The sequence below is a fragment of the Centruroides sculpturatus genome, unplaced genomic scaffold, assembly GCF_000671375.1.
Source record: "Centruroides sculpturatus isolate CEXI.00-Female unplaced genomic scaffold, Cexi_2.0 scaffold149, whole genome shotgun sequence".
Classification (NCBI taxonomy): Eukaryota; Metazoa; Arthropoda; class Arachnida; order Scorpiones; family Buthidae; genus Centruroides; species Centruroides sculpturatus.
Window position 1 is genome coordinate 18796 of NW_019384406.1, and position 13087 is coordinate 31882.

Genomic DNA, 13087 nt, shown 5'->3' on the forward strand with positions numbered 1-13087 from the left:
CAATTTTGTTTTAAAACAATATTAAGTTCTTATAATTACATTATCATTAAATGACATCACAGATAACAATTTAATACATAAAAATTCATTATTATAAAAAGTTTAAATACCATATACTTTCAACGATAAAACCTCAAGCTGAATATTAATATATCCGATTAAGAATTGTTCAAATGATTATCAACAAAATCAAGATATATACATAATTTACTTAATTATCAAACAAAAGAAATGGAATTAAATATATAGAAAATATTAAAAAATTGTTATACAATATTATTTAAATGTATAATTACATTAAAATAAACTTATTTTTTTTAATATGAATAATGAGATTTATTAACATCAATATATATTTATGAATTTCAAATTCAAATAAAACAAGTAATTTTATTATAAACTAATAATTTTAAAACAACAAATTAGAAAGTATATTCATTTCAGTTATTTATAAACTAAATAATATTGGAATGTTGTAACAAATAAAATCAATATCACTTTGTTGTAAAATTGTATCCTTAAAAATCATATTCGGAAACAACTATTTTAATGAATGCAAGATGTCTTGAAAGTGGAGGACGATGGCTTGATTGTGAATAAAGAATTATTGACATTTCTAATTTTAAATTAAGTTCTAGTGGTCCTATGAGTGGTTGCATTAAACGAAGAGAACCTGTAAATCAAATTTTATATAATTAAGGTAAAATAATAATGCTTTATATCAAGGATAACACAGACAGATTATTTTAATGATTAAGATTATATATCATTCAGAACTTAGACTATTATATATAAGTTACATGATTTAAATTGAAATGTTTAATTAAGAACACAAATTTGAATCTTATGATGAGCAATCAGAAGTTTATGCAAAATATAATATATATAAATTATATGAATTTAACATTTTCAATAAGTTGTTACTGTTCCTATGCATGTGATTATGTCTTAAGTAAAATCATGTTGTTCATGTGTATTTGAAAAGGACAAGATTTAAGGCATAAAGAGAAGATTTTTATATAGATTTGATAAACATAGCAGATTGAAGACTTGAAATGATTTCCAGCATGAAGAAAATGCTCAGAACATATGAAAAATTAGAATTTGTTTAAAGAATGAAGGAGATCATACAGGTAACTTTTAATTACAATTCATTTTAAATAATTAGTATAATTTCCTTTTTTACTGTCAGTAATACAGTATTTTTTGTATATACATATATATATATATATATATTTGTTATTAAAATTTGATATTCACATTTTGAACTTTTTAAAAGCATGTATTTATATAAAGTACTTTTGTGGCCCATTGGATATACAGTACTTAAAATTCTAATTTGGCCCATTAGGAAAAAGGTTGGACGATCTTGGACTAGATATATTCAGTCCTGCCCCTGACTATCTTTGTCAGTTTAGTTGAATCTATGATATGCATGGAAAATAAGGTTCATTTACACCCATAAGACAGAACAGGTTAAAAAAAACTGAATTGTGGATAACTAATCTTTAAATACATTTAAATGTAAGTCTATATAATTTAGAAAAATTAAATTAAAAATATCTACATAAAATACATTATGTAATAGAATATATATGTATATATAATTTCATACCAACTCCTTTTCCTTTAAGTACATCAAAAATTCTTCCTTCATTCCCTTCCAATATTACATAATTTGTTTGAAAAGACACTGAATGATCTCGAGTTACAGCTCTCATTGTTGTCAAAATGATTGGAGATGGTAAAACTGGAAATGATGGAAGTGCAATACTCTGATATGTTAAAGTTTGCGTATTATTAAGTACACAATCAATATCATTTGAACGACAAAGCTTTTTACATAAGACTGTGGCTTCTTTTAGTAGCAGTCTGCAAAATATCATGCTCAATGTTAATAAAAAATATGTATAAAAAGCATAAATAATTTAATGCAAATAAAATGATACTAACCTCAAGTTTAATAATTATTGATTATCTTAAAGAATAATTACTTTAACAGTAATAACAATAACAGAATATAAACATTAAATATGTGTCTTGAATAATTTCATATAAGTATATGAAAACTTTCATATTTATTGAAATTTATGATTTTTAAAAGTAAATAACAAATATAGTAACCTGATTAAAATATTGCAATGAGGAAAGAATCAACCTTTAATGTCCAGCATAAAGCATAAACCTGTAAAATCATTATTGTTTTTTCTTTATTCTAAACATGAAGATGGCTACTTAAGGTAATTGAAAATATTTATTTTCTTCTGATTTTTATGCTATATATTAAACGCTAAAGGCTGATTGTTTCCTTTTTAAAAATAATTAAACAAATTGCTCCAATTTTTAAAATAAAATATGTAAAATGCTAAGGTCTAGTACTTTATGGTTAGATCATAACATTTCTTTTTAGATGTTATTTAGAATGAAATAATGTGGTTATATTATGCAGATATATTCAGAGTATTTTTTAATGTTCATAAAAATCATAAATGAATACATTTTATAAGACATTATACTGTGTATTAATTCAAATATCTAATGATTGATTTTATTGAGTTATATTTAGGCTAAATATCAACTCTAAATATAGTCTGATATTTCTGGCAATTATTATAATTGGGTTTGTTATTAACTGCACATACTGTGTACAGTTTTATAATATATTAATTGATATAGAAATAAATTATAAAATAATTTGTATTTAATAAATAATTCTAATTATTTGCATTAATTTTTAAAAATTAATTTAAAATTACAATATTCTTATAAAAATGAAATTTTATAATGAAATATTTAATGAAATTTTTAAAATTATAACTTTATTGCAATTTTTAAGTAATTTATTTTAATTAAATTATATCTATCAATAAAAGTAAATAATCAGATAATTTTTATTATACAAACATGATTTGTTGCATTAGAAATATACTTTTTATAATTTATAACTTCTATTTAAAACACATAAATATCTTTTATGTATTTTATATAACACAGTATTGATTATATATTTTAATTACAATAATAGTAATAAAATTGAATTTCCTGATAGAACATAATTATTATATTTTAACTGAGCAATAAATTATTGATACTTGACCTTGGCAAAATTAGTAACATGCACATGGTTTTTTTATTAAGGAAATTAAATACTCTTAACAATATATTAATGAGTTGAATAGTCTTCAATAAATTACAGAAAAATTTTAAATATTTTCTATTGATTAAAATTTATTTCAAATAATTTATAATTCTATTACAAAATGCTGATAGTTATCAGAAAAATCTTATAAATAATACTGTCATTTATAAAACATCAGTTCTTGATTATTATTAAATCATTTAAAATTAATTATAAATTATTATGTTACAGAATGAGGTAAATGTTTTTAATAAAAATTTCAAAATAAAAAATTAACAATGTATTCTTTTAATAAAATTATGAACCAAATATGATTTGTGAATAATTAATATTCATAACGTGTAACAAATATAAGTATTTTTGCAATGGCAGTTCCCCCAAAGAGTCCATTATGATACATTTTCATTATTAATTCTAGTTCTATATCTTGAGGACCAGGTATAGATCTTGCAATTGATAACATCACTTCATTAAATGCTGTCCTACGAATCTGAAAATATTCTCTAGACGCAGGATTGATACCTTCAGGAGCCCGTGCACTTTTCAACTCTAAGGCAAACTGTACTGATGTAAAAGAAAATCTTGGCCCTCTCATGGTAAACAAATCTAATTGACCTGAAACTGGTATTTGCATGTTGGAGACAAGAGTAATGAAATTGAATGAATATGAGAGAGGTGCTTTTAAACATTCAGCATCTCCTTGCCGACAATTTACCACAGCTCTTTTGCATCGACTGAAACAGAAGGTAAGGACATTTAAAGAAATCTGCTGTTAATTTTAATATAACATTAATAATTTAGTAATAAAGGGAAAGGCAAATTTACACCAAAATTATTTTAAATTATTTATATTAAAAATTTATAATTAAAAATTNCTTTTAATCTATACTAATATTATAAAGAGGTAAAGTTTGTAAGTTTGAATGTTGGAGGTAATCTCCGAAACTACTCATCCGATTTCAAAAATTCTCTCACCAATATTTAGAAAGGAACTTCAGGGTGGACTTAGGCTGTATATTATTCCATTAAACATTCATATAAATTAAAAGATATCATCTAGGTAAGCATTATATTTTTGGTGTCAGCGGATGGCGAGGGGCAAGATGCGTACATTTAAGAGATAGGTAACTGCATGGTGCAGTCACATGGTCGACGACATATACAGTGCACGTGTCTGAACTTGTATATTATATAGATGTTGAAATCCCCCCGGGGAGATGGACATAATTAAGCCTTACCGTGAAGAACTCTACTTCCATTATACTATTTTAGATGCGGTTTCTTATGTTTTTGATTGCGTTTTAATAGTGTGAGCCAGAGGGTTTACAGGGCGTAAATTTTTGAGTTTAACATATTTTTACATTAGAGAATGAAAAAAATAATTTATCGCAAGTTATAACGGAAATAGAGAGGATGTCAAATTTTATACATCCACAAGGTAGGAAGGAAGAAAGACAAGTCATCGTCCGTTTGTTAATTAGTCAACTTGCATGTACTAATTAGTTGTCATAACGAGTGAACAACCTGTTGGCTCAGTGCCAACGACGATCATCACGGGAAGTTCAGGGCGATCGTCCCCTCAGTGCAACCGTCCCTCTGCGCGATCATCAGGAAGGTCTGATTACAAGTCTTGATCCTGTCCGAGGAGAAGCCGGTAGAAGACATAAGCCTGTGACAGGCAGCCAGCTTCCATAGTCCAGAATGATCGTCGCATACCATCCTCCAACATAAGGTATACCTGACCGCCAATATAACTCTCTCACTCAAGAGCCTTTGTAAATTCTCTCCCGCGGCCTAGTGACTAGTTAGATTGCCATTATAGATAGATTTGTGTTATCCACATTTAAGCATTAAGTCTGTAACTTCCTTATGTATACTCCTGTAAATTAACTTTAGTTATAGAATAAACCTTTATTTTGTTATTTGTTAAACCTGTCTCCTGTCTATCCGAGGAAACCTGTCGACTTACCGACGCACTCCCCACTCGTTTTGCCCTCCTAGCCATCCGAACGACTCCGAGATCAGGCTTTACCAGCCTGTGCAGATTAAGTGGTCAGTACCAGATTACCCCCTGACCCACTGCTTATCTCACAATAGGGTACATCAAGAGAATGTACACTAAGAAGGGGTTTTTCGAAATTTCCTCCCACGGGGAATGTTATACATTTATAATAGATACATTTTGAGCCACAGCAACGCATGGCTGGGTACAGTTAGTATAGAAAATAAATATTAATATGGCATTGAATTAGTTGGTAAAAGCTAATAAAGTTTAACAGAAAAATAAAATAAAAATTACTTTCTTGGATTTTAAAAAAGCTTTAATTTTTGCTTCTAGTACTTTTGAATAAAAAGTTACAAAAAAGTTTTGCAGAAATTATATTATTATTATATCTTAAACTATGTGTGAGGGCCCAGTTGCTGAGATTTGATCCGAACACTTTATTCATTTTCATTGACCATTTCCTACACAAAAAAAAAAAATTGATCATAAAAACTCTGTTCCCACGAAAATACTTCCTTGCAGAAAATAAGTTAACTGTTGTATCATGATTGTGTCATTTAATCCATCATTGGTCCAGAGAGACCCTCACCCTTGACGTATGTGGGGAAATCTCAAAAAGGGAGCCCTCCAATAAAAGGCGGAGCAATGACACATCTCGGAGAGAGGAGTTCTAACATTTGTTTAGTGTGTGTACATCTTGGATTATCACCTCCCGCCACCATTGTCATTCGTCCTCCCAAAGTGATCCCACTTCAGACAGATCAACACATCCTCACTGAACTCTCTTCACTTTGACTTATCCAGAAGTCAACGAACTTATGTTCTCCGACAAGACTGCCGAGAACTTTCTGCTGACGTTGAAAGACTACTGAATATCAACCTTTTTCCCAAGGTATTTATTCTACTCACAATGATATGTAAGCCCTCTCTCAAGTTCTTTCTGTGAATGTGGTCAAGGTTAGGAACCCTTCTATATTGTTAATAACTCCTCCAAATACCTAATGAATCCTTAGATTCCGAGAGATAGACATCTTAAAAACTGTTAGACTAATAGAGTAATTTACTCCTCAAGTCCAGGGCAAGAATTGGTGTTCACTGTAAAGTATGTGTAAATATGGATATTAATAAATGAGAATATGATTATTAATTAACTTGCTGGTGTGCGGTTCTTCCTGAGAAACCATATCTCTTCCATTCCAAACCCGGAAGCCTCAACAAGATCACTCATGCTTAATTAATCGGTCACTGGGTTACTCATCGATCCCACTTAAAACGCATATCTATCTGCGATACATTGATGTCAGACCATGACATGAGATAAGATCTAACGATCCTCATCTCCACAATCCTTTTCCATTCAACTTGAAGCCATCCTTTAGGCAAGCGAGATTGGACCCCAAGGTCTTGTGTCAATTAAGAGGTAGGGGAGTAAAGCACTCTTAAATATCCTGCCCCCGACTAATCTCACATATGATACTGTTCTTTCATTGTTCTGACCATGTTCTTTTTATTGTAATAGTCATAAAGATGAAACTTCATAGCACAAAAGCACCAGAATAAAAATATTAAAGCTTGTTAAATTCAAACAAAGCAGTCATAATTTCATTTTAATTAAGTTTCTCGAGGTGTGATAGGTTTTCAAAATTTTACAAATACATTAAACTTTCTTAACAGTAAAATAAATAAAAATGTCTATCAAAAATAAACATTATATCTCTAATATACTGTAAAACTGAAGCAGTTCCTTAACTATTTCATTTATATTTTTGATTAAAAAGTATCATCATCAATATAAATATATTATACTTACTTTTTCAAGAATGCTTAACTCATATCTTAATCTTTGAATGGCACTATTGAAGGCAAGAAGATTTAATCGGAGAGTATCATCTAGAGGTAAGTTACCAGCAACCCAAAAAGAAAACTCTGTAGGATTCTGTGGGATACCTTCTGTATGATTCCATCCTTGAAGTTCATTTCTTATTCTGTTCATCAGAATTTCCTTTTATATTTTATATAAAAAAACATATATTAAATCAAGTAATAAAAATTTCAATTATATTTGTTTATTTAAATCTATACTTACACAATCATATTGTTTATATACCCATGGAGGCCACCAAGTATAGTTTGCAAAATCATGTCTGTTATACTGTGCAATACAAAAATTTTTTCATAACTTTTATTTGCTATTTATGTATTTCATTTTTATTATTTTAACCATGATAAAAAACCTATATACCTTTCTTCGATTTGGTTTGGGAAGCAGAACACAAGTATTGCCAAGTCTCTGCATTTGTAGAGTGATACGATCTAAATTAGGTGGAGGTGGAATTCGATACCGATCAAGTGATTCCAATCTTGCTCCACAACCAGGATCCTCTAATACTATCTCTGGCAAAATCTTAACTTTTGCTATAAGAATCCTATGTGAATTACAAATTATCGAAAATTAATAATATTTCTCAAAATTATCAAAAATTCAGCAAATAAATTTTATATATGAATTTCTACACAAATTGATTTCAACAAATGTACCCATCTGCTTGACGTCTTGTTTCTAAAACTTGAAATCTTTGTCTGCCTTCAGCTTTTACACGCAGTGTGCTTAAATGATCAAGGTTTTCCTCTCCATATGATCTAATTTCAGCTGTAGTTCCAACTAAAGCTAATGGCTGGCCTCCTGAAGTTGAGCCTGCTGATCTAAAAATATTTATAAAATGCAGTTTATATTGAATTTAATGCAAGATGATAACCAATACTGATCCAATACCAATATATTTATGTTTTGAAATGTTCCCACTATATTGGAATCAGCTTGTTTTACAAACCAATGCTCCCTTTTTTTAATACATAGTCTTTACATCATTTTTTGGCAAGCATTCAAACAAGGTGATGGGCATTTCTTGCTGTAAAACTAAATAAAAATTGACAGAGTATCCTCTCCTTACAATTTGTACTAATTACATTATGTATAGTTGTCACTTTTGGTGGTGTGAATTTGGCAGGAGATGCTGCTTTGCAGGTGACTGTAGATGGTGGAGGATTACAATAGGAAATTCAGCCTCCCATGTACTATTTTTAAATGGGGAAATCCATCCCACTGGTGAAAATCTTAAAATAGTCCAATTAAAGTGCAGGCAAAAAAATATCTGCTTGGACATCCCTCTAGTGTCCCATCAGCAATTAACAATATGCTAGAGGGACATACAAATGTATTTTCAGTGATTATTTAGTATTGCAGAGAATTTTTTCATAGACAAAGTTCCCTGTACTTGTTTGGGCAGAGAAAAACTAGATATGCTTGTGCTTTTAAACCAGAACATGTAAATGATGTAATTGACGTAAATATTTAGTAGCCTAATTATGATCTTTAATAATCCAAAGTGAAATAAATTTGAATCAACCATCCATTAAATGAATTCTTTTCTCCAAACCAGCTGTCAGGCTTTCATTTATTACCAACATCTGTATGGATAGAAACAAATAATGGATCAAATAGGTTGGAAAATTATTGGTATTAGATCATGTATATTGGCAGAATTCAGTATTAAATTGTCTACATTTAATGTAAAAACCTGGTACTATATTATAAAGATATTACTTAATTTATATACTTGAGAAAAACTGACCTTAAATTGACCATTCCAAAAGTTCGATCTTTTTCTATAATATGTTTCATCATTGAAACTGTTGCTGACTGAAAAAGTTGAAGAGGTAATGTTTGACCAGGTATCAAAACCACTCCACGTAAAGCAAGGAGAGGCAATGACTGACAACTGTTGTCATCCAAAACAGTACGCCCACTCAATTCTTCTAAATCTGTACCTAAATACTGATATTAACATTTACATTTTAATTTTAAATATAAATAAAATAGCTTATATAAATCATTATCAAATATGTTAATAAAATTTAAATTAGAAANGATAATTCGATTTCCGAATAAGCTACTCGACAGCTATCCAGCCACCGATGGTCAACTTCCTATTTTCCTATGTTAAATGTGTTACACTGTAGCAAATATTTTAAATGCAGAAAATTTACATTTAACTTCTGTATCATTAATTTTATTCATACTTTAAATTAGCGTGTAAATTACACTCATCCGACGTTACAAATCGACATTTTCTCTTGAACCATTTACAATTAACTTAATGACCATTAAATTTTGAAAATTGTTTGATATTTAAAGGGTGAGATATAATTTATTTTTATTCAGAAAATGGAAAATAGAAACAAAGTTCATTTAACGTCCATTTACAGACAACAGTGACGTGCCGTGCAGTGTCTGCTCAGTGGAGTGATTTTTTCCGGTGGGAAATCGTTGACCTAGTTTTAAATTACCTTATCCAGATTCGTCCGTCACAGTGCCGTGCCATGAAAGTTACATTTGACCGGAAGAATATTTTCACTGCTGACGGTAAATGTTTTGTTTTCCAATGGATGACGAACATTTAATTGAAATGGTGCATCAACACCCTGTTCTATTTGATTTATCTCATTCGAAATACATGGACATCCGGTATAAAATGAATATTTGGAATGAAATTGAAGACTGATGGTAAATAAAATAATTTTATAAAATATTACTTTTTAAATATTTTATTTCTTTATTTTAAATCAAAATCATCAATACATAATTATAATGAAATACAGGTATTTTCCTTTATTTCTTTTTTTTAATTATTAACAATTCTAAAAATAAAATCTTTTTAAACCTGCACGGCACTGTGATGAACGAGTCTGGACAGGATGGTTTAAAACTAGGTCGATTTCCCACTGGCATAAAATTACTACACTGAGCGGACACGTCATCGTTGTGTGTAAATGGATCCTAAATCTTTTCTTTCTGCCACGGAACAGCCCCAACTTCCTTGAAGAGGCAAGTTGTTGTAAAACTGTTGTAACGATAATAGTTGTATCATGATATATTATGATGATAAATATTAGTCAGATGCAACAAGATATGTCTAATGTCTTGATGTAAATAAATATAATTCAATTTTATTTAAGACATGAAAGAGATTAGGCCATTTAAAAGAAGTGCAGAATTAATAGTTATACATCGCATTATCATACGTTATTATATGTTGATTTTAATCCATATTTAAAATGGAATGATATCTCCAAAATTCAGCGAATTCTTTGCAAAAAGAATAAGTATCAGGAATACGTCAGAGATGAGTAGTCACGTGACCGAATAGCCCCGACAAATGTCACCTCACATGTCCGCCGTTCTATGTGCCGCTCCGCGACGAAAACAAGCTTAAGCAATGGCGTCTTCGAACAGGGCACACTCGGTAAGTAGGCCTATTCCGACAATTTTTTTGTTTACAGCATATTTTATATCGATCATTTCCAACAAATTATACATGTTTTTCAAAATGTTCGAATCAAATTAGTCTATAATCGATTAATTTTATGGAAGAAAACCTCTCAAACTTCCGTACCCCCTAAACTGCACAAGTGCCAGTTGTTGAGTGCAATTGCTTCATTTTTATCATTCGCATCAGCTGTAGGTTCTCTGGTTTGCATACGACTGTTATACGAATATTTAATAATGGAAATTATGTAATACACAAGTCAATAATATTATATACTGTAGTTACATTTTTCGGTAGTGCCTGAATTCGTCTATTGTAGATTCAGAATCCCATAAACATTTTCCATAATTCTCCTTACTCTGCACAAACGATAATTAAAAATACGTTTGGGAATATCCAATTGTCCTCTCGGATATTGCCTCATCAAATACTTCCTCAAAGTAAAAGCCTCGTCCCTACAATTACGTAAAGAGCTTCATTTGTTGTACCTGGCAGCAGAGCATTTTGTGGAATAGATAAAATACCTCGCGTTCGAGTGATTTTCCCAGATTAGATTGAGCGAAAATCCCGCCATCGCTATTTTCTCCGTAGGATCCAACATCTACAGCTATAAATCTGTACTTAGCGTCTACATGTGCTAATAACACTACAGAGAAAGTTTTCTTATAGTTTAAAACTTGGGATCCTCTGTTAGTAGGAGCTTGGATGACTACATGTTTGCCATCTATCGCTCCTAGGTAATTAGGAAAATTCTAAAGTTCGTAAAAATCGTTAGCAATATCTCACCACATTTTTTTCATGAGTCTTTCGACAATCACTTTACATGTTTCATTCACAATTTGATGTACTGTAGCATGTCCAAGCCGGTAAGTGAACGAAATTGTGATCAGTGAATCTTCTGTAACTAAAAACCTAAAAAAAAAAAATACAGTAAGCAAGACCCCACGATGGGTTATGTTATTTATTTATTATAATGTTATTAATGTGATTTATAGCTATTATGCTAGTTATATATATATTTTTAATTTATAGGACCAACATGCAAGATAAGATGTAGTAATATTCGTGATAATTATAGAAAATCATTTAAGAAAATTGCAACCAAAAGTGGAAAAGCTGCAAAACGAATCAAATCCTATAAATACTCAGACTAATTGAAGTTTCTCAACAAATTTTTTGCTGAAAGCTAAACAAAAGGAAATGTTGAACCTCGAGAGGCTGAATTGGAGGTGGGAAGACAAGATGACGAACAAGACCATGTACAGTACCTGTAGAAGCTATAAATGAATCCATAGTAAATTCACCTGACCCGCAAGACTTTAGGAGTGACAATTGTTGGTACAAGCGACACTAATACTAATGCTCAAACTTTACAAAAGAAATTTAAAAAAGGAAAGCAGTTACCATAAGAAAGTGCTTCATCTACGTTGATGAAGTATATTCTTTCAAAAAACACAAGCCAAAATTCTACACCTACAACTCATCCAGTTGACGCTTTCTTGCGTGGCATTTCTCCAACTTTAAAAACGTTAAATCCGTATTTTTTAAACTTAGCAAAATCAGAAATATTTGCGATAGTATAAAAATATGGAATGAAAATGCTTATGCAGCAGCCAACACAAGCACAGGAAGCATACAGAATTTTGCCAGAACCCATGCCAAATACTTTTTCGTACACTTCAAGCAGCTCAAGTCCATCATAAAATGATCATGAATTTACATTACTATTACCAGCGTCCATAGAACAAGAAAATGTTACATGTCAGTAAGTGTCTTTATCTACCAAAAACTTTGAAAACCATATTATTCAGGACTAAATTCAATAATTTGATGAAAGCTAAAATTGCTAGATATACGTTTATGTATTTCATTCAAGATAAACCTTTTTTTAAATCTAATAAATAGATAAAATAATTAAATTAGTTAAGTCTGAATTTTTCTTTAATTACTTACCTGAGACAAACTGCTAAATGTTCCTTTGGTGTTATGGCTGATCTCCAATGAGTGTCTTGTTTCTTCAAATATTTCTTCGTTTTGTTCAATAAAATATGAAATGCATGTTGGGACATTCGAAAATATTCAAAAAATTTAATTCGTTATCTATTAATTCTTTATGAAGAATATGAAACTCCCATTCTGTTGATCTTTTTTGTCCATGCGGCATTTTTTTTATTGCATTTCTTTTCTTCTTCAGCCAAACATATCTATCATAGTCAATTCATCCTCAGAAAAAAATCCATGACCACTCACTGAGAGCACAAAACAAATACTGCATAGTCATGTCACCAATGCATGTAAATACTCATCACTGTGCCGTGCTGGACATCACTGTCACGAAACAGTCACTGTGCCAGCACATCACTGTTATGTGTAAATGAACCTTTATTTGTAAGACGAGAAGAGGGCAGTGTCACTTCTTACTTGACATAATTACTTTCTTCACTCTGGATCTGGTTTTCCCAATTTTCAGATACCGCATTGTTAACAGGATGGGCGAAGCAATGAAGGCATCATCCTACTGCTCTGAGGTCCCTGGATCAAGTATGTAATCTCAAGAAGCTTTCACAGTTAGTCTGTCCCAGTTACATCGGGTTCCGTTCCTCATATCCCGCTACC

The 13087-nt window shown here is 30.4% G+C and overlaps 2 protein-coding genes and 1 pseudogene across 2 annotated transcripts; 1 reads left to right on the forward strand and 2 right to left on the reverse strand.

The window, feature by feature from the left end:
• Nucleotides 1-449: 449 nt before the first annotated feature.
• Nucleotides 450-1964, reverse strand: LOC111618852 (fibulin-1-like). The gene is made up of 2 exons (XM_023360454.1): nt 1616-1964; nt 450-673 (listed from the first exon to the last, which is right to left on the reverse strand). Exons 1-2 carry the CDS (start codon nt 1884-1886, stop codon nt 519-521), a joined length of 426 nt encoding a protein of 141 aa, XP_023216222.1. The 5' UTR covers nt 1887-1964; the 3' UTR covers nt 450-518.
• Nucleotides 1965-3789: 1825 nt separating this feature from the next.
• LOC111618878 lies at nt 3790-12174 on the forward strand (annotated as a pseudogene).
• Nucleotides 6897-8997, reverse strand: LOC111618851 (protein cereblon-like). Its single transcript, XM_023360453.1, has 5 exons — nt 8777-8997; nt 7683-7847; nt 7387-7570; nt 7231-7296; nt 6897-7146 (listed from the first exon to the last, which is right to left on the reverse strand). Exons 1-5 carry the CDS (start codon nt 8827-8829, stop codon nt 6931-6933), a joined length of 684 nt encoding a protein of 227 aa, XP_023216221.1. The 5' UTR covers nt 8830-8997; the 3' UTR covers nt 6897-6930.
• Nucleotides 12175-13087: the final 913 nt, after the last annotated feature.

Bases quoted from the DNA above. Each gene is read 5' to 3' on its own strand.
- LOC111618852 (XM_023360454.1), bottom strand. From the start codon at position 1,886: ATGATATTTTGCAGACTGCTACTAAAAGAAGCCACAGTCTTATGTAAA. The intron at 674-1,615 runs GTATGAAATTAT...TTTGATTTACAG, and splicing joins ACTTAAAGGAAAAGGAGTTG to GTTCTCTTCGTTTAATGCAA.
- LOC111618851 (XM_023360453.1), bottom strand. From the start codon at position 8,829: ATGATGAAACATATTATAGAAAAAGATCGAACTTTTGGAATGGTCAAT. The intron at 7,848-8,776 runs GTCAGTTTTTCT...AAATATTTTTAG, and splicing joins TTTGGAATGGTCAATTTAAG to ATCAGCAGGCTCAACTTCAG. The intron at 7,297-7,386 runs GTATATAGGTTT...TGTATTGCACAG, and splicing joins CCAAACCAAATCGAAGAAAG to TATAACAGACATGATTTTGC.